Source organism: Capricornis sumatraensis, chromosome 18 (assembly GCF_032405125.1).
Source record: "Capricornis sumatraensis isolate serow.1 chromosome 18, serow.2, whole genome shotgun sequence".
NCBI lineage: Eukaryota > Metazoa > Chordata > Mammalia > Artiodactyla > Bovidae > Capricornis > Capricornis sumatraensis.
In genome coordinates, this window is record NC_091086.1 from 65,050,286 (window position 1) to 65,071,528 (window position 21,243).

Sequence of the window (21,243 nt, forward strand, 5' to 3'; positions counted from 1 at the left end):
CGTGATCACCCTCGGCCTCAGGGCCGTCAATCACTGGGCTGGGCGGAGCCTGGCTCAGCGCCCACGGGCCATCCAGCGAGTGGTGACCGTGTCAGCACGGAGGAGGGAGTCAGGGAAGGAAAAAAGTGAAGACGGGGGAAGACTGATGTAAACGTCTGTTTTGCTCAGAAAACTTGGTTTCTGGCCCCCGCTCCCCGCTCCCCCCCCCCCAAAAAAATCACCAGTAATGACTTCATGTCGTGGTTTTCAACACCTGCCAGTTTGGAGAAGCAGGCTGGGCTGCACCAGAGGATGTACAAGCCAGTTACCAGGTTTCCTTCTTGGTATTTTAGGGTTCTACCGCTGGGAGGCACAAAGTAATTTTAGATTCTGTAAGAACTCAGGAAAACCCAGAAAGCAAAAAATAAAGGTTTGCTTGGCCCGAATACATCCAGAGAGGAGACTCGTGACTTTGAACTAACTCTAAGCTTTGACAGACTCCGGTTTGATCCAGATGTTGGCTGTGTTGGAAAAAAGGGACTGGAGAGCCATACAGTCTCATCTGAAAACCACACCTGCGTGCAGAGACACCTGACACAGAGAACCAGGTGGGCTCGTGCGTGTTTGGAACGTAACCACGCACGCAGGCAGGACAGTGATTTCTCTGACTGTCCACTCGACAGTGAGAAAAATTAAAATGACTTGAAAGGTAGCGATTAGGAAAACATCCATTAAAAATGCACTGAAGGTAGTTATGCAAGCGCACGTGTAGGGAAGACTGCGCATGTTCCTACAGCCTCGTCTAAACGCACGGCCTACGTTATCTATGCTCTGGGGGTGAAAGCGGGCAGAAGTCGACCTGGAAAACCAGCACGTGTTCCAGACGCCTTTTCACAGCCCGGGTCACTCTCTATGTCCAACCCTGAGGCTTGGGCACAGGAGTGAACCGCTGGGCCCTCTCCTGACTCGGGGCGGCCACGGCCCCCTTACCTTGTCGTCCTGGGAGTCTGGCTGGAGCAGGCTGTGCTGCTGGATGGCCATGGGCGGCGGCAGGGGCACGGCATCGGCCCCCTCCTCCCCTTCTTCCTCTCCGCAGCTCTGCATGCCCGAGGACGAGGACTTGGAGAGCGTGCCGCTGCTCAGGCCCTCATTCCGGCCTCTCTGAAAGCAGACCCACATTCGCCCGTGAGAACCTGGCCCTGAGTGTCAGTGTCCGGGCATAGAAACTGAGCCCTTGGGGGTTAACGGGAGATGGAAACTGACAGCAGAAACCAGGCACAAGCCCCTTCCAGCCCTGATGGGAACTCTGATTCCTGCAAGTGTGCCAGCTCCGCCACCAGCCAGCTGGACGAGGGAAGGGCCGGGAGTGTCTGCAAAGGGACTGCCAACGTCAACCGTTGGGCTCTGCACACGTCTCATCTTCAAGAGGCTGATTTTAAAGAAACGTTCAAAAATGTGAACCATCACCCTCTGTTTTCTCTGGTCTCGTTATTTCACTTTTTTGTTACTTCTTGCTCAAATAAAACCCCCTGAAATCATGAGAGCATAAAGAAAAATACAATTCAAGGTGTATTTTAAGAATGAAGTAGTTCATTCATTTTCCCCCAGTCTTACTTTTATAAAAAACTTCAGTTTTTTCCTTCTATTAGGAGGACCCAGTATAGTAAACAGATAGATGAAGACATCAATGAATCATACGCTCCAGTGAAAACCCACGGCAAAAACAGGCCGAGGAAAAAAGCAGCAGAAACCACACATCTGCAAAATAAATTAAACGATACCAATCTTGTCCTCCTCCCCCATTCTCTCTGCCTTTGTCTTTCTGAGTCCGTGGGGAACTGGGGGGATGGGGATCCTCATTAAAAACTGAGGGCCCCTCACTAACACCACATTACTGAAGACCCATCTTGGGGATCATGAAAAAATTCCATTCCTTACAGTATAATTTTAAGGTCCCTCCCCTCCAAAGGAAATTAAAAACAATTCCTGGTTGGCCTACATACATCTATATTTGATGACATGGGAATAATCCAGTGTTTACTACTGGCTTAACAAAGTAATCGGATGTTTTCTACTCAGGACAAGAGGTCAGTATGAATATACATGAATATGGGGGCAAGTCTGATAGTGGAAATACTGGAGGGTGCAGGCATTCCCCAGTCCTTCCAAGTCTAAAATTGGTGCTTTCCCTGCTGTGGCTATGGAGAAGGAAATGGCAACCCACTGCAGTATTCTGGCCTGGAGAATTCCATGGACAGAGGGGCCGGGTGGGCTACAGTCCATGGGGTTGCAAAGAGTCAGACAGGACTGAGCGACTATCCCTCATTCACTATGGCTGAGTGCTAACCCAGAGACTGCTTAGATCGTCTGCATCCCGGGGGGTGGGGGGGATGGGGGGGCACCCCAGGCTGCCTGTGATGGAGGTGGGGGGGGCCTGGGGCAGCAGGGCACCACTTTCTCCTGGAGAAGGCAGGGGCTGCCCCCACGCCTGGGGAAGGGGGCTCTCGGTCCTCTGACCTCTTGATCAGAGGCCACACGTGGGTCCCCGACCCCGGCACGCTGCTGAATGCATCTTGTGGGGCTCTGATACCGGTCCTTTCCGGAAACACCCGGAAAACAACTGGACGAGGGTTATTCGCTGGGCCCAGGATTCACAGGGGAGATGCCGCAGGCCCTGACCTCTTCCACGGTCTCGTCCTGCGGGGTGGCCGCGCTGTCGTCCGAGTCCTTCTGCGAGCCGGCATCGGCGCTCTTGCGGACCTCGCGGCTCTTCTTGTGCTTGTGCGCCAGCTTCTTCACGTGCCCGTCGGCCTTGCCGCTGCTCAGCCGCCGCACCGGGCTCGTCAGCCACTTGCGCAGCGTGTTGCCCGGGCGCTTGGGGCCCGGCGAGCTCTGCGCCCCCACCATGTGGGGCTGGAGGGAGGCCACGGAGGCGGGCGGGCTGGCGTCATTGCTGGAGACGGACAGCGAGTCTGCGGGTGAGAGAGAGAAGCCGATGTGACTGGCGGCCTGGTAAAGAAGCCGCCTGCAGTGTGGGAGACCTAGGTTCGATCCTGGGGTTGGGAAGATCCCCTGGAGAACGGAACAGGGCTACCCACTCCAGTATACTTGGGTTTCCCTGGTGGCTCAGATGGTAAAGAATCCACCTGCAATGCGGGAGACCTGGGTTGGGAAGATCCCCTGGAGAAGGGAAAGGCTACCCACTCCAGTATTCAGGCCTGGAGAATTCCACGGACTGTATAGTCCCTGGGGTCACAAAGAGTTGGACATGACGGAGTGACTTTCATTTTTCACTTTCAAAGCCTCTGGAGGTCCCGCTCGGTGCCACTGGGTCCACCAGCATGGGCACTGCCCAACCGAACACCAAGTTCAGTGACCTCTGGGAGCCGTGCCCCCTGGTTCTGCCCTGGGGGTGGGGGTGTTGGAGGAGATCCAACCCGTGGGTTCACCGATCAAATGGTTTCCAAACTTGAATTTTGCCAGAGATCATTTTTCTCTAGGTGTACTGCATGCCCCCTCAAAAAAACCTGGGTGACCCATGCTGAAGATCAGCATCAGTACTGCATAGACTCATAATGTCACTATCACTTAAAATATCACAGACACCGGAGGACACACTGTTTGAATTATTTTCACCCATTTTCTTGATAGACAAGAACCAAGAAAGAAGGGCTTTAAGAAGAATTTAAAGGAAATTGAAAACGAATCCTGGTGGACAAATATATTAGTTTGACTCACTCCCACTGAATAAAAGTACCACTCAATAAATAAAGTGGAGGCAAACCTCAGAGGTGTTGTGGGTTTGGTTTCAGAGCACCACCATAAAGTAAATACTACAATAAAGTTAGTCACATGAATTTTTGGTTCCTCCCAAATTAGACTGTTCAAGTGTCCAATAGCACTGTCTAAAAACTGCATATACTTTAACTAAAAAATACTTTACAGCTAAAAAAATGCTAACCATCATCTGAATCTTCAAGTCAGTCATAATCTTTTTGCTGGCAGAGGGTTTGAAAATTGCAAGAATCAACAAAATGTGACACACAGACATGAAGTGAGCAAATGCCGTTGGCAGAATGGCTCCCACAGACGCGCCCAATAGAGTTGCCACAAACCATCAATTAGTTTAAAAAGCAGGTTCTGTGAAGCAAAAAAAAAAGAAAAAAAAAGAAAGGCGATAAAATGCACTATGCTTGAACGCATTAAAATGTATGTGTATGTATGACTCAGCGTGCATGTGACCTGGTAAATCATCACTGTGACAAACGGCACCCTTCTAGAAAGCTCGGTGTGAAAGGGTAAAAGCTGGCTGGTCCCGCTTATTCCCAGCCATGAAACACGAATGTGTAGCCCCTGCTCTCAGCCTCAGCACAGTTCCTTTGAGGTGCTGGAGTTGATACCAACAACCATGAACAAAAGCAACAATACATTTAAAAAAGAGATAACTTCAAATGACCAAGATGTTACTTGAAAATATACCCCAATGAACATTCTCATGGGATTTCAAAGTTAAATGCAGTCAACCCTGAACTGATCGCTTTTGCTGTCGAACAAACTTAGGTCACAGCTGACGACAGCTCTGTGGAGTGACAGGAGATGTGACTTCACACACAGAAAGCCAGTGCTTTGGGAGACCTGTCAGCCCTGTCCTGAGCCCTGTACTCTGGGAGGACACCCCCACCATGAAATGGAACAAAACGCCTCTCTTTAGGGACCAGAATGAGGAAGATCATTTACTCTCCTTGTCGTTTTCTTCCAGTCTTTCGAAGTCTTAAAAACAATCTTTAAAAAGATGATTTGATACAGACACCTGTTGGAGCTGTATTTACCTCTGCGGCCCTGGAGACCCCCATGTGCTACAGCTAAAGAAGGGGGTTAATTCTTCCCAATCCCGTGATTACATGCACAAGAGTCGACAGCAGTTTCACACTCGCCCGGGTGAGACAGCGGAGCACCACCATCTGCCTCTGCCCTGTCCCTTCTTGGTTGAGCCTTGCAGGCAGAGAGGGTATCATTTTTTGTAAACAGATGATGCGCTTCAAGCAGGATTGCTCATTCTTAAAAATCTACATTTTCGCAGCGGCGACTTTGGCTCAGAACTAATCAATTTAGCGTTCTGTTTAAGAGAAAACCCTTTCTCCCTCTGTGTGGGAGTACGTGTGTCTGAACCTGCCTGCCAATGCAGGACACTCGGGTTCGGTGCATATATTTTTATTTATTTTTATGTTAAGTGTGACTGAAATGTTCCCACATCAGCCTCGTGCTCCTCAGGCGCCACAGGGCTGAGGCAGGAGAACCAGACCATCAAGCTGACCCCACGCCTGCAGTCAAGAGTTTCCTGGGGACTTTCTCAGGGGCTGACACAGGACAGAGGGTCCTTGCTCTTGGGGACTCCTGTACCGTGACAACAGGGAGACCAGGGAAGGGGAGGGTTTGGACGATCCACGTGCCAGGTGATACTTTATTCAGCTGAAGTGTTTCTAAGTACTAAATATTACACGAACAAGATGCTGGGCTGGCCCCAGTAGGTGCAAACATATTTCACCGTCATTGACTGTGCTGGGACTCAGAGCCAAGCCTGGTACTTGCCACTGGATGGAGATGAATAAACCCACTAGGGTTTATTCAACAAACTTCACCCTGGGGACCTGCTTTAAGTGCTTTCAATGATCACACAACCATCATTCAGGCAAAACTGTGACCCTTCATGCTACAAGTGAGTACAAACCCTGGAAGAGTTTGAGAAGAAGGGGAATCAAGTGGAGGGGTCACAGAAGTCTTCCTGGAGGAGGCAGCACTGAAGCTGGCCTTTGGAGCTGGGCCTGAATAATGCATTACCAGCTCACAAGGACTGAAGCTCCCAGAGGGTGGGGGCCTTGTCTGACTTGTCCCCTGAAGTGTGCCCAGGGCCTGGCACAGTGCCGGCTGTATAGGAGGCACCTCATATGGACCAGAAACAGCAGAAATTCCAGCCCAAAGAAACAGAGACGCTGATTCACAGCCTTATGTTCCCTCAGCTGAGTAACCACACCAGACAGAGAACCGTGAAGGTGGAAGTGGCAGGGCCTCCCCAACACGTGGTGAGCATCCTGACAGAGCTCCGTCATGCCCCAGGAGCCGAGGGAGGCAGGAAAAAGCAGAGGCTGACTCACCAAATGAAACCAAATCAACTGCAGGCCTTAACATTCATCAGCAGAACACTCACACCTTAGAAGTGATGGGAGAGCATATATATATAGAGAGAGGGATATATATCTCACCTACTAGGCTCCTCCATCCATGGGATTCTCCAGGAAAGAATACTGAAGTGGGTTGCCATTTCCTTCTCCAGGGGATCTTCCCAACCCAGGGATTGAACCCTGTTCTCCTGCATTGCAGGCAGATGCTTTAAAGTTCATATATGTACCTGAATATCTGAAGTTCATATATGTATCTGAATCACCCGGAACTAACACAACATTGTAAATCATCTATGTAAATCAATGAAAAAATAAATATTAAAAAGAAAATAAACAGAAATGATGGGGACACCACCTAAGCAAACAAACGAAACTTTCATGTGTTTTTGTGCCTAAAAGGCAGCACTTGGGGATATGTGGCATGGGAGCAACACAGCAAATATGGATTTTTATGCAGGTGTTGCTGGTTGTAAAAATGGTTCAAAAAGAAAAACAGTTAAGAGATGTCACTTCTGAGCTTCTCTATGTAGGCTCAGCTGCATAGGATGGTTCACTGCACTTTGAGCAGTAGTTTCAAAAGAGGTTTTTTTCCTCAGTTGGCAGGTCAAGCACTAGAAATGTAGCTGAGACCTGAGTGGTCCGGCCTCGAGCCAGGAGAAGGCAGAGCTGTCCAAGGTCCGAGCTCACTAGCGCTGCTGATGAATCGCGTTCCCAGGGAACAGAGGTGCTCTTCTTGAGCTGCTATTTGTTATCACTTAAAGATAGTATTTCACTTAACTGGAATATTTACGACTCAGAAATATGCTAACAGCAGTTTACAAACTAAGAAGGAAATTTTGCTGTTTTAAAATTTTTACCTTGGAAAATGATTTCATTTCAGAAGCCTGAAAATGTGGAGGGAAAGTTTCTTCACCTGTCTCTAAGATTAGCAGGTATTTCTTCTTGTGCAGGTCTGGTTCATTAGTCACAATTCGGGTGATTAGCAATGAAAAAAATAACCCCAAACTAGAGCAAACAGATAGATTCCTTCCCTCTCCAATTTGTTTTTAACAATAATATTCAATTCTTTACACTGTTGGACACACAAACCCACTGATTTGGGCAAAACTGAGTCTCTTAAGTTGAAAAGAAAAAAAAACAGTAAATCTTATCTTTTTCTTTTCAACTAGACACTCATTTTGCCCAGATCAATGGATTTTAACAGTCCATTTATGAGCTCTTTACCAGACTGTGACATAGGCATAAATTAGGAATTTTTAAACACTTAATAATTACTTAAACTTAAATCGATCATTAATAGAAGGAAATAAAAGTGAACGTTGCTCAGTCGTGTCCAATTCTTTGTGACCCCTTGGACTATATAGTCCATAGACTTCTCCAGGCCAGAATACTGGAGTGTGTAGCCTTTCCCTTCTCCAGGGGATCTTCCCAACCCAGGGACTGAATTGCAGGTGGATTCTTTCCCAGCTGACCCACCAGGGAAAAAGGAAATAAAGGGCCTACTATTTTTTGTCATCTGAAGGACAGGTTCTGACCACTAGACCAACTGCCCTGATGCAACTTTAATATGTGTTCTAATGGCATCAAGTAGAACTGAGGTCTCTGATGTGACTGAGCGTCAGGTAAGCGTGACACACAGGTGGTCTCCTTGGGAGGCCCCTAATCGCTGGTTTGCACACAGGTTCCTTCCCCAGCTGAGCTCCCAGTGGCTGGATACACTGTGTCAGAAGGTCCTGGCCGAGCACAAGTGCTGCTGGGCAGGCCCCTTCCTCAGACCCGCTCTCTGTTTTCGAGGATTATGAGCGACTCAGGCCAACGACAAGAGTCATCTTGGGGTGGAGGCCCGTGGCCAGGGCTCCGTGTCTCCCTTTCATGACAGCATTTGTAGCCGGGTGACTGTCAGAATGGGCTTCCCTGGTGGCTAGGTGGTAATGAGTTTGCCTGCCAATGCAGGAGATGTGGGTTTGATCCTTGGGTTGGAAAGATGCCCTAGAAAAGAGAGTGGCAACCCACTCCAGTATTCTTGCTTGGAGAATCCCATGGACAGAGGAGCCTAACGGGCTTACAGTCCATGGGGTCACAAAGAGTCAGACATGACTCAGTGACTAAACAACAATTGTCAGGACAGGACCGTGACCTCAGACTTCAGGGAACACACCGGCGGGTGCTGGGTCTGGCTGGTTTACAGCTACGTGCCTAGTTAGCACATCCTTGGAGCCCAATAAGTTTCTGTTTAAAAATTAGCAAGTCAGCGAATCGATTACCGGCTGAAGGCTATTTCCCACCCTGAACTCTCTGATAGCTGTCACTGACCCCCGTGAACGGTGACGTCCAGACATGGTGCTTTATCCCACCAGCTCTGAGACGAGCTACACGGCACATCTGTTAACTGTGGTCCAGCTCCCGAGTTTGTGAACTGTGTGCTTACAAGACGGTCATCAGAGATCACGGCTGTCCCCGCACTGGCCCGTGCTGTGTGATGCTTCACTGTGGCATGGAGTCAGGCCCGGGAGCGTGTGGTGAGGGCAGGGGGCATACCAACACCTCCCCTGCCCCCATGGTGTGGGCAAGGGGGCAGAAGGAGGATGTGGAACTGAACTCGCCTGAGAAATATGATGGAAAACATGTTACTCAAAGAAACCGTACCATTCCTGTTTCCATCTTCTGTCCCTGTTGCTTGCCTTCCCCTCAACTTCTACTTTCTTGGAAGGAAAAAAAAAAAAAAAGAAGACTCAACACTCAGTGCCGCTGTCTCTCCACCCTGTCACCACATTCCACGTCTATGAGGGTGCCCATGTTCCTATCTCGCCTTGCTGGGGATATGTCTTCCTCTTTCCAGCCTGGGGGAACTCCGCTGATTCAAGGTCCAGGTGGATAATCAGCTGAGGACGAGGATGTCAGAGGGACTCCGGGCTCATCACCAGTCTAAGTCTGAGCCTGGCTCCTCCCCTCAGCAGCCCTGACCCAGGCCAACATCCCGGGATCCGAATTTCCTCCTCACATGACAGGACTGCATGAGAGAATGGAAATGAATGAGTTCTAAAAACTGTGAAGTGCTCTCTGCAAACACAAGACGCTGCCAGGACAACCTGGTAGCACAGAGACCCTGAGACGACGTGCATGCAAACTGTGAGGCCCCAGAAAAAGGGGATTTGGATGGATCATCTTCACATCACAGGCCTAGCACGGCACCTTGGCCAACAAAGGTCCACAGAGTCAAACTTACAGTTTTTCCACATGCATGGATATGGGAGATGAACCATAAAGAAGGCTGAGCACTGAAGAATTGATGCTTTTGAACTGTGGTGTTGGAGCAGACTCTTGAGAGTCCCTTGGACAGCAGGGAGATGACACAAGTCAATCCTAAAGGAGATCAACCATGAATATTCATTGGAAGGACTGATGCTGAAGCTGATACTTTGGCCACCTGATGAGAATGGGCGACTCACTGGAAAAGACCCTGATGCTGGGAAAGATAGAGGGCAGGAGGAGACAGGGGACGACAGAGCATGAGCTGGTTGGATGGCATCACCAAATCAATGGACATGAGTTTCAGCAAACTCTGGGAGATGGCGAAGGACAGGGAAGACTGATGTGCTACAGTCTATGAGTGACTGAACAACAAACCATGGTAACCAGGATATACTCAACATCATTTTTAGACGTATGAAGGGTGACAGGAGCAACCTAGGTGAATTGCTTCATTGTGTTTCCATTTTTAAAAGTAACTTATCCCTCATTAAGAGGACAAGGTAAACTCCAGCCTAAAGAAATACTGTCAGCGCGTCCCGTCGCTTAGAGAGATGCTCGTGTGTTTACAAGAAGAAGCCAGCCAGTTGTGAGCTAGTGAAGCCCTGAGTGGGGAATCAATCAAAGTTTCTTTCTTATTTTGAAAAAAACACAACTCCACAAAGATGGTTCTTTGCTGAAGTCAGAGTTCACCCAAAGTCCATGTCAGATTTCTTCTTAAAATATAGAAAAAAGCTAAAGAGAGGAGGGGAGGGGGTAGCCCTGCCCCCCGGCTCTACATCGGAGAGTTCCAACCCAGGAACGCACATAGCCCCAAGCTGCTGGGAGAAGGGAAACCGCCCTCAAGACCTCCAGTCTTACAGTTCAGACATCTGTGATTAATAAAGCCCTCCTTTTTTTTAATGTAAGAAAAAAAGGAAAAGGGCCCTTATCCTGCTAGCTGCAGACCAAGGAAAGGATCATGTTTCATTTTAACCCTCTCCTCATTTTCACGATGGGAGGAAGGAAGAGCTCCAGGATGTTTCTAAGGGCCCCAGAGTACAAACTGGGTGGTCAAGGATGCTGTCACCTGAATTTGAACCGCCAGTGCCCCCTCCCCTACGGAACATGAGTCACCGACACGCCCTCCTGCCCGTCTTCAATACCCACCCCCCCACCCCAGGGCAGAGGTTGCGGCTGCTTCGGTCAGGCAGTATATCTCTGGAGTTCACGGCCTGCCTTTCCCTTCAAGTGAGACTTCACAGAGTCATGGTCATTCAAAGCAACGGGCAGTGGGTCCAGCCTGTGCCTGGCAGGTACTGGGTGTGGGTCTCTGCCACGTCTCCAGTTTCCTGAGTGAGATGACTGCGATTCCTGACCAGGCTGCTGTGGGAAAGGAACACAAATGGTCTTTATCCACATGTGTGTGTTTGTGTGTGTGCGCATGTGTGCGCGTGCATGCGCCCAGATGCTCAGTCTTGTGAGACTCTGTGCAACCCCATGGACTGTAGCCCCTCGGACTCCCCTGTCCATGGGATTCTCCAGAAAAGAATACTGGAGAGGGTTGCCATTTCCTTCTCCAGGGGATCTTCCCAAACCAAGGATCGAAGCCGCACCTCCTCCATTGGCAGGTGGATTGTTTACCACTCTTGCCACCCAAACACGAGGCGGTACCCACATTTTTGCACAGAAGAAGAAACCGCAAAAGCTAAGTAAGCAAACAGAAGGCATGAGGGTGTGAGCTGTGTGAGGATCCATCGGAAAGAAGAGCTTCCGAGCTGAGAGCAGGAGGAAAGAGCAAAGCCTGGCCACTGTCACCGAGGCTCTGCTGCAGTGGGCGCCCCGAGCTCTGCAGGGTCAGCCAAAGGCTCAAACGGGACCATCGCTGATAGCTGGTGACTGTCATGCCTGGTGAGGCACGACCGCCACACAGGGGTAGACACTCAACCCTGGGAGGCTTTCCAACGAACAGCTAGCTCACGTTTCAATGTTTCCTTCACCGAGGCTCCTAGAACTATTTTAGCTGGTTAGTTTTAAAGAAAGATAGCCCCATCTTCCTGTCCATTGTAGGTGCTCCAAAATATCTGTCAGATGAACCCCACGGGGCTGTCTTGATACTAACTGCAACAGGGACAGCTGAGCTCAGAGCTCGGCAGGCTCCCACAGCAAAGCGCTAATTTACAATTCTGGCTGCAAGGACTTCAGGAGATGTTTACTCAGCAGTTAGTGCGAAGGGCTAGAGAAAGATGAATTCGAGAACACACTGGGGCTGAAAACACCACCATCAGACCATTTTAGAACAGACTGCACAGGGTCTGAGCAGGTATGCCAGGCAATCTGGCAGTTTCTCAAACCCCTGTCTTGTTATGAGTGCAATGCAGTTAATCACCCTTTCCTTTGTGCAGGAAATTCTCCCACTGCGCCGGGAAGGCTGTAATGTCCGTGTGAAAATCAGGCCTATAAACTACTTATGAAGCAAACGGAGAGTAAGCTGTTAGTTTGTGATGGCTGCCTGGGTTGTTTAAAATATTCTAGTGCAAAATCTTCTGCGTAAATGATTATCATTCTCTGTCTTTGCTTTTAGAATCAAGGCAACTTTTTTGGAATAATAATTGAAAACAGTAACACACTGGAATCCTCTTGAAGAGCACATAAAAAGCGAGCTCATCCTAAGTTACTCTTTCAGATGCTTCACTTAGGATGTCATCTTCTCTCCATGCTGCAGAGAGATTACAATCACCTGGGCAACCCAGTGTATTCATTCAAGACAACGAAGCGTGCCAAGAGGCTGGGTTGCCCCTGGGAGAATTATAGGTGACAGGTAGTAACAAGCTGCCTGCTGATATGGTTATACGTTTGGTGGATGAGAATGTAAGAGCAAGTATTTTATAATATTCTCCAAATTTAAATCTCTTTTCTATTTGCGAATAAGTGTCTGAAAACATTTCCTTGCTCGATTCCTGCTTTTCCATTCCGGTCACGTCGCTCGTCGTCTGTCTACATGAGTCTGTGGTTCTTGATTCGCCCCTCGGCACAATAAAGATGTACCGGGGGTTGAGACACGGGCATGGATTAGATGCCTGGTCCTCAGTGAGTGACCTGCTCCCCTGCACACCCTGGGCTTCAGGTGGTCCACGGCTACACTCGGGACCATCACCGTCACGGCAAATGCATGTTAACACGGGAAACATGTTAACTTCATAAAAAGTTAGAAGCTGTACGGATGCTCTGACACGTGGGGTGTCAATGACTGAAAATGGTGTGTATTTCACTATTCAGAAAATGGTGGCACAAGGGCATTAAAAACCCAGGTTTACACATGTCACAAGCTGGTACAGTGGGTCCTCAACGCAAAGATGGGAACGCTGCCTTTGCTTTGAAATGTGAAGCAAACACAGAAAACATGAAGGAGAAAGATAAATTCTCTGCTTTTTTAAAAAAAGCAATCCCTAGATTTACCCAGAGGTCCAGCGTAGCGTGGCCACGGCTCAGGCAGTAATGAGGAACACATGGGCTCTGCTGTCTGAGAAAATGCACATACATGGCCGGCACACCCACTGCTCTCTGTGCAGCCCCCTTCCACGAACTCACATGGGAGCACTCACTCCCAGGTTCCCTCCCGGGACCCCGAGTGCAAGAACACAAGCGAACCACCGGCATCAACTATAACTAGAACCAAAGGGACTCAACCAGAAGCAACTGCTCTACCCTTTTCTTTGTGAAGGCTGAAAGCCAGGATGTGTGTGCGCGTGGACATAGAGCGGCTGCCCCGTGCAATGCACCCGACTTCAGGATAATCTGTGTCATGAAATGAGAACACCCTCACACCAGCACCTAACGTGAGGGGCATGAGACATACAAGGCCTGCCACCTCTAACTAAACAGCACACAATCAGAACTTGCAAGCGCAATTTGTTCTTTGACTCTTAGGAATATCTCTAAATGCTATTTATTCTTAGCGTGGTTTCTGAAAACACCTAAAACATGACATAGGCTTTGGAGAACGTGGCTGCGTCAACAAGCGCAAAACTTCAAGCATCGTTTTGCTTTTAATTTCATCCTTGTGGGGGTAAATGCTAACCTCTCAGAATTTCGGGTCAAAACACATCTCATTTTAAAGGTTTTCCTGCATTTGAACTGCTCCACTTGAACTTCCAAGAAGGAAATGTGAAGAAATTAAATAAAGAAGAAAGCAGATGGCATAATCCTCCGCTTGGCTAATCAGACGACCAGGATATTACATATCGCCAAAGTGGAAATCTGAAAACACCCGAGAAAGGAAATGATGGAGGAGGACTCATTACTGACAGTGGGTAACGGATGAGCTAGTCTGGATCAATGAAAGGAATTTAATACAAAGCTAATGAACGGAGTAACTTACCACAGCCTGAACAGAACAGGACCTGGCTCCTGTGTGGGGGTCACATGTGTGGGGTCCCTTCCAGGTACCGTGGTGGGTCTGCAGCAGGTGGCTGCTTCCCACCAGGATGTTGGCTTCCAGGAAAAAGAAAACTTGGGAGCTGCCAGGCTGGTGACCAGAACCCTGGGAGACGACAGCTATAGTGCCAGGGGGCACAGTGGCCCCCAGAAGAGATGGAGGGCCCGCAGAAATCCCCTGGCACTGCTGTGGTGACCTGCTTGCCTGACGCCCCTCCCAGGGATGGGTCATGGATAGCCTGGGTCACCTGCTGGCCCGGAGCAGACATCCTCATACGGTTAAAACCACAGCAACACAAAACACAATGGCGCTCTCAGAATGTCCTCAGATGTACGCGGGGCTTACTTCTGAGGGGATCCTTCCTGACTGAGGACAAATGCTGGCTTTGTTTGAGGGCAGTTGCTAGCCCATCTCCCTGTCTCCTTGGAATGATGGGGCCGTTTTCTCTCTTTTTACTTTAATGTGGACTAGCCCCTGAAATAACATATTTTAGGGGGGAGATGAACAGCAGGAGTTTCCTGCAACCACAACTCTACACTGTCACAAAAGGGAAAGAAATTCCTGAGGGGCTATCTTGCCAGTGAGGGCTGGTGGGGGGTGGGGTGGGGGCGGTTTGGGCTCATTCCTGACTTCTACACAAGGACAAAAGCAGATGTTTCTAGATATTCTTGCTGGATGAAAGAAAGACCCTTTTCCAGAAATAAAAAAAAAAGACATAAAAGTGAGATCAGAAACCACACAGAAGTCTTGCAAGCTGCACCCATTTACATCTTTCCCCCTGGCAAAGTTTCTGGACATCCCCACCCTCCGAGTGGACAGCTCCATCCCATGGGGTCAGGTCTGAAGGGTGAAAGGCTGGTCAGCATCACCCCACAGGGGACACTCCCCAGTCGGTGAGCTGGTCCCCGGTCCACCCCGAGCCCCATGTGGGGCTGCCGCAGGGGGAGTTCTGGGCAGCGGAAGTGACTGATGATCAGCCTGGCACCAGTGAGGTCAGAGGTGGGGCAAGACGGCCCTCTGACACCACACCTGGCTCCACGGCCCCCTCCTACATGATTCAACAAGACCGGGGCTGCCCCGCAGAGGCACTGCCCGCGACCGCCCCGCTACCCAGGCACCGCCACGTGGGCAATGAATGACATCCTGCTGAGCTCACCCGGGGGCAGCTTAAATGCTCAGGGACCAGAAAAACTCTGAGATGTTTCTGTTTGTTCGGCTTTTTAAGGAGGCTGAGGTGCTCTGTGTTCCAGCCCTCCCCCCTCTGCCCACAAAGCCAAATGGCTGTTCTCTTCAAAAATCTCACTTACACAAAGAAAATATTATTAAAAAAAAATTCTGTATCCTTCTCAGATTACTTAGTATCTCATATACTGCTGACATAGGCATAATAAGGTTTTTCTTTGTGATAACATGGTGGGCTCTTGATTCTTAATTTCTTCATTTGGGAAGCTATTTCCAAGGCAACACGGTGTTTATTACTGCCCTGAATAGATAACCATCTTTTAAGGGAACAGAAAGTTAATTTGAAGGAAGTAAGGAATCACACACGGCTGAAGCCGTATTCTCTCCATCCCACCTTCGCTCTCAGAGGTTCTAACACTAACAAGAAACATGGATGTTTAATCCGCGGGCAAGATTGTTGCTGCTGTCAAAGGCAAAGTGTTAGTAAGCGGAAGACCTAATCTTATTTGAAGGCAGCTGACATGTGGAACTGTATTTGTCATGATGGATGTTGATGCTTTTGGTTAATGTCTTTATATTGTTGAAGAGGATAAGATAACTTGGACAACTTTCTTAAAGAGGAAACTAAAATTACTTTTTAGGGGTCAATTTGCAGACTTTTTAAGCTGAACATGTCTCTAGGTGAAGCCAGGGACATGTAGAGACACTCTCCTGCAAAATGCTTTAAAAGAACATTCCGCAGCTAGGGGTTTAAACGATATGATTGATTTCAAATGGTGACAGAATCTCTTCATTAATACATAAATCTACTATTATTTTTATTATTTTTAATTAAGACCAGATGCAGAATGCCAACGTGCAAGTCTTTTCCCTACCTTCCAGAAAGTGCACGGATTACATAAGAACATATCTAACCAAAATATGCTATAACCATGCGAACTCATAAAAGTTTTCTTAGAGCCACATAACTCATTCATACAGCCCTATACTCATTTTTATGGAGCATTAGGAAACAAAAACTGGCCTTGGAATGTTCTGCAATCAGCTTGCCAAGCACTATCACTCTTCACGTCATCCGCCCAGCAGGTTAGCTGAAGTTTCAGTCTCAAGGGATGGAATATTAGTTTAGAAAGAGTTACAGCAGTGGAGAATGAGGAAATGGACAATTTCATCCACCTTGCCCCCCAAAACCACAAACCCAGTATCTAGCACATTATATTCCAGGGTCTGTGATGATTTAGTTCAAAAATCAGAGAACCAAAAAGTCCTAACCAATTAGAATTCCTTTCACAATTATATTTCAGTAATATCTTTACCAAAAGCAAAATGCTGCTCTAAGTAAAGCTAAGCACTTAAAAATGGGATTAAAATGTTAACCACGCAACTGCGGCTTTTTGCCCAGTTGTGCGTGTGTATCCTACATGCAGCACCCACATCCAAGCACACAGAGGGTCAAGGGTTGCAACCCTACGACTGTATCTCGTTTGATTTTATGACCTCCTGCCCCCTGACTCCCCTATAGAAACCGAATGGCCCTGGGTTTTTTATTTTTCAAATTATTATTTCATACTTCCTTGAGGACTGCCCACTCCTGTTCCAGGATGCCACATACTAACACAACAACAACAAAAGCCAGAACACAGAAAGATAACAGGGTCGGATAACTGTTCTGGGCGTTCGTCACGACGCCAGCCTGGGAGGTGACATCTCCACCTGTGACGTGTCCCACTTAAGAATCCCCCGCCCGCCTCGTCTGCGGGCTGTCCTGTTAGCATCTTGCCCACGTGTCCTGCGTTATTCAAGCAGCTGAGTAACTGCAATGAGAAGGAAGGAAGGAAGGGAGGAAGGGAGGCCTGGAGCGATTCCAGGAAGGAACAAAGCTGCCTCGGAGACAAAAGGAATGAAAAGGACGCCTCTGCTCTGAGCGCCAATTAACGGCACAGATCCCGTCCTTGGCTTTAATTAGTGCCCCCTGCGATAGGAGGCAGAGCCCCGACCAGGAGGGAAGAAGCCATGGTGGGAAACAAGCAAACAGCCTCCTCGGGGCGGGGGTGGAGCTGTGCCCGAGAGAGACAAAGGGACAAACCTTCAATTTCTCCTGCGTCATAATGAGTGTGCTCCCTTCTTGCTATTCAAGACTTATTCAGCTTCACAGGTGCTGGGGCCACTGGGCCACTTCGTAAAATAGCCCACCAGCTTTCAGAGATGAAAGAGGAAGGTGGGTGGGCCCTGAGGCTGGGTGGGGGAGAGGCACTCTGTCTCAGACGTTTCGCAGGGGCTCTATTCTTGGACCCCACTCTGGTCTTTTTGCAATAGATCCATTTTCACGACAGCTGTTATCGCTGTTACCACGATGAGGCAACAGACACTGCAACTGCGCATCTCAAGAGGGACAGTGGCAAGGGCTGAGAGGACGTCTTCTAGTCGAATTTTAAAAGCATCAACAAGAGAGTCATCCTTTCCCCCTCCCCCCATGTAAAAAGCCTAAAAAATGTGTCTAATCATTATCGATGGTTGCCTCTGGCTGCTATCCCCCCTTTTCCCTGCTCTGCGCTCCATGTATCTGAATTTTCCTTTGTTAACACTTGGCACACACAGCTTCAGAAGGACACGGACTATACTTCGGGCTGGTACACTCTGTTCACGTTTGTGTGGTTTTTATGTGAGAGCTGTAAAACCTGATGAGCGGCATCTGGACTGTGGATTCTCAGGGCAGGAGGGGGAAGGGGGAGCCTTGGAGGACGAATTCTGCGTCTCCAACCAATTCCCTGGTGGGCTGCGCGGGGTTCCCAGCCTTACTCACCGCGCTGCCTCCAGCACCTGGAGGAGATCCTTCCGGATCAAAAGTCATAAATCCGTGTTCCCCATGAAGCCGAGCTGTAGGGATATACTTAGAGCACATGGCAAGGGGGCGAGCGTTACAGTGGAGGAGGGGGCCTGGTCCTCGTCCATCGAGAAGAAAGCCGTCCAGAACCAGGCGGGGCTGTTTGGTCTGCGGGCTCCTGACCTGGGACCTTCGGGGCGCTCCTCAGCCTCTTTTTCACATAAACTTCAAAAAGCTTTAACATTTCAGAACTTTTATATTCACTTTAAAGATGGCCCCAAAACTTAAAAGTTTCTTTGCCTTTTCGCTGGTAACACACAAGTATGTGAATTAGGCATGTAACACCAACACTTCTTTCTTTCCCCCTAAAATTGCCCATCGTGAGCTCGGAGGGACAAATAACATCTTTGATTAGTGAAAAGTGAGAAAACAAATTATTTTATAATTGCGGTTTACTTAAAGAGAAAAAACAAAAACCTTTAATGTATTAATAATTTTTGGAGAGCAAATCATAGCAGCAGCAAGTATTATTATTATTATTTGGGTGCGCAGGTAAGGAGGCTGCAGTTGAGCAAGATTAGCAAGGATTTAGCTTGCTGTGGCCTTGGGGAGGGGGGCGGTGTGGGTAGCCCAGACAGGAACACCGGTGGTCTGCTATGCACAGTCACACACTACTCCCATTGTATCACCATGCATACCATGTCTTAAACTTGGATTCCTTTAGAAATATTTAAAGACCAAAAAAGATTTAGGACAGAACTTAGCATGCCCAGTAACTTGTATGAAACGGTCAGTCTTCGTTGTTGGAACAAGATAGCCTTGTGCTGGTGCTTCTGTGGTTTCGTTCACTCACGGGAGAGGAGAGTGGGCGCTGCTGGCTAACCCCTTGCGTCCCTTCAGAACAGGTTTCACATCCCTGTATGTAGTCTTTGCAAGGTCTGTCCTTTTACTTTATAACAACAAAAACTGCACTGGTGAGAATCCACACTCCGCATCAAAAAAGAACAAAGAACGACTTAAAAGAGAGTTCTAGAAGGATGCTGAGGCACGTGCCTCCCTGCGTACAGGGGTCAGTTTACTGTTAAGGAAGATCACTGCTTCGTGTTTCTCCAGCACTGGAATAGAGTCCACGTGTCCTATGAAAGGGCACATTTCAGAATGAGAGCTCAATAGTCCCACTATCTTATCAGTACAACTGGGCTCTCCTGCTGGCGCCCTCTTAAAAGATAATTTATAGTTCTTCTTGACCTCATCTTTTCTTGAGTTTTTTCCCTAACACTAGCTTAGCAGGAAAATTCTCAGGGCTTATGGCTGTGTGAGTGATTGGAAAAAGCAACATCTGCAAATAAAATTCCAAGCAAGACTAATTCCCAGATGGACAAGGAGGAGAATGCCCCACTGAAGATGTCAGAAAGCAGACAAACGGCCTTTCCCAACGCGCTCCAACGAATGAACTGCAAGACTGCTTGTGGGTATAAAGGAAGCTTTGCAATCACTCCCTGATTTATGGGCTATTTTAAAGTTACTCTGGGATTCATTTCTTGGGTATTTCTCAGAATCATTTTCCCCTTCCCAATCTGATACCTATAGATGTCCCCCTCTATCAACTGAATGAGTGGAATCAAAATGTATTAAAATATCACTCTGACGTAACATGGCATCCAGGAAGTTATCTGGGAATTACTATGAAGGTTGGGAGAGAGATGGACAGTCACATTTCCTCAGGAAAACAAACCAACCAACCACAAAGTAGAGTTTTGCTTTCCCTCTTCTGTCCTTTACTGTGAAGAGATTAGCCTCCCCCCGCCCCCAAAGGAAAATTCTAGAAGACATCTATTTCTTTCCAAATTTGTCAGCTTAAACATTTTTTGTGACAGCTTGGATAACATCACCTAGAGTTTCCATTATAGTCTGAGAATTACCAGACAAAAATATATCTCGGGGAAACCCAAACTGCAATTGCGTAAGATCCTTCTGTATTCACAAAGTTAGTTTAAGAAGGTCTCTGGAGAAGAAATCCTAAGGACCTTTAGGTCCAGCTAGAGTCCAAATTCCTTCTATAAGAAGAATGCCCTATCTTTTTAAAATCTCAGCAAAATTGCTCATGAAAATACTTTGGTCTGCTCTCTGGGGATGTTTATGATAGCTGGGAGGGGTGCTCTATTGTTATCCATCCCCATTTTGCACACAAAGAAACGAAGTTCAGAGACAGAAGGTAATTTACTAGAGTCCTAGAGCTACTTAGGGTGGGAGACTTTAAATCCGACTTGTGACAGCATCAGTTGTTCTTTTCACTGCACAGATGTGATTATTTTCAATAAAGAGATCTCACAAACCACCTACCCCTACCCCTGTGCAGATGCCCAGGGCACAGCCTCATTAATGGACCTGCCCAGTTTGGAGCCATCCAGAAAGGGAGGCCATTCTTGAACAGTTTAACAAACATAAATATGACCAAAGCTATGGTCAGTGACTTAAAAAATGCTTTGATAGCTTTGTGGACCAAACTCCATGTTCCACACCAACAAATTCAACATTCACACAGCCAAACACCTCCTTTGGGGCCTGGTAAAAATAATTTGGCCGTTTTCCTCTGGCATTTCATGGACAAACATGTAAACAGTGCCACGTCCCCTTCAGATACTCAAAGCACAGTTCTGCACCTCCTCCTTCCCCTGGTCGGGCGCCCCTTCCTTGGTGAGGGGTGTCCCTCCACCTCTGCCCTTGTCCATTATACACTGAAGTGCCCCGAAGTCTGGCCAGGTGCCCCTGGCTCTCTCCTGCCTGCTGCCCACCCTCTAAGAGCACACATGGTAACAGTGGGTGAAAGAGGGCAGGCAAACATTAAAAGCGCCCTGGGTCAGGGCCAACATTCTGGAAGAAGCCATCCTGGCTGGGGTGCAGCCTGTGAGAAATCTCTTTCCATGGCTGTACAGTCTGGACAGACGTCAAAGGTTATGTCTGGAAAGCTGGCCTCCTCCAGAGCTTGGCAGGGCAGGAGGGAGACCCACAGACCTAATTCCTTCCCTAGCTTTATTCTTTTGTAGCCTATTGCCTTTTCCTCCAAGTGGCACTTTTCTACTTCTCAAACGACCTTTGCAGGAATCATGCTTTGTTGTCTGGGCTCCAGCTCTGTGTATAAACCGGAGCCAGGCACACACGCTCCCCTGAAATAAACTGGTGGTTACTGGCAGACCCGTCCGTCCCCACATATAACTTTCTATTATCATTTGGCTACAGATCCTAAAGGAAGCAAACAGAGAATCTAAACACACACGCAGGACACCAGAGTAGTCTGAAAAACCCTAAACAAAGTGAAACCTGAAACAGACACACGACTGTAAGGAGGAGGCAATTAGTGGCACAGATTACTTTAGACTGTTTTATGCCATTTACAAGAAAAAAAAAAAAAA

General features: G+C 48.2%; 1 protein-coding gene across 1 annotated transcript in view; it reads right to left on the minus strand.

Moving 5' to 3' along the window:
* TRIO (trio Rho guanine nucleotide exchange factor) overlaps window positions 1-21,243 on the minus strand; it is a 357,377-nt gene that overhangs the window by 42,825 nt on the left and 293,309 nt on the right. The window contains exons 35-36 of the mRNA XM_068990530.1: window positions 2,659-2,951; window positions 970-1,140 (exon numbers count right to left, since the gene is read on the minus strand). Of these exons, the coding sequence (XP_068846631.1) occupies window positions 970-1,140; window positions 2,659-2,951 (464 nt within the window). The remainder of the gene's footprint in view (window positions 1-969; window positions 1,141-2,658; window positions 2,952-21,243) is intronic.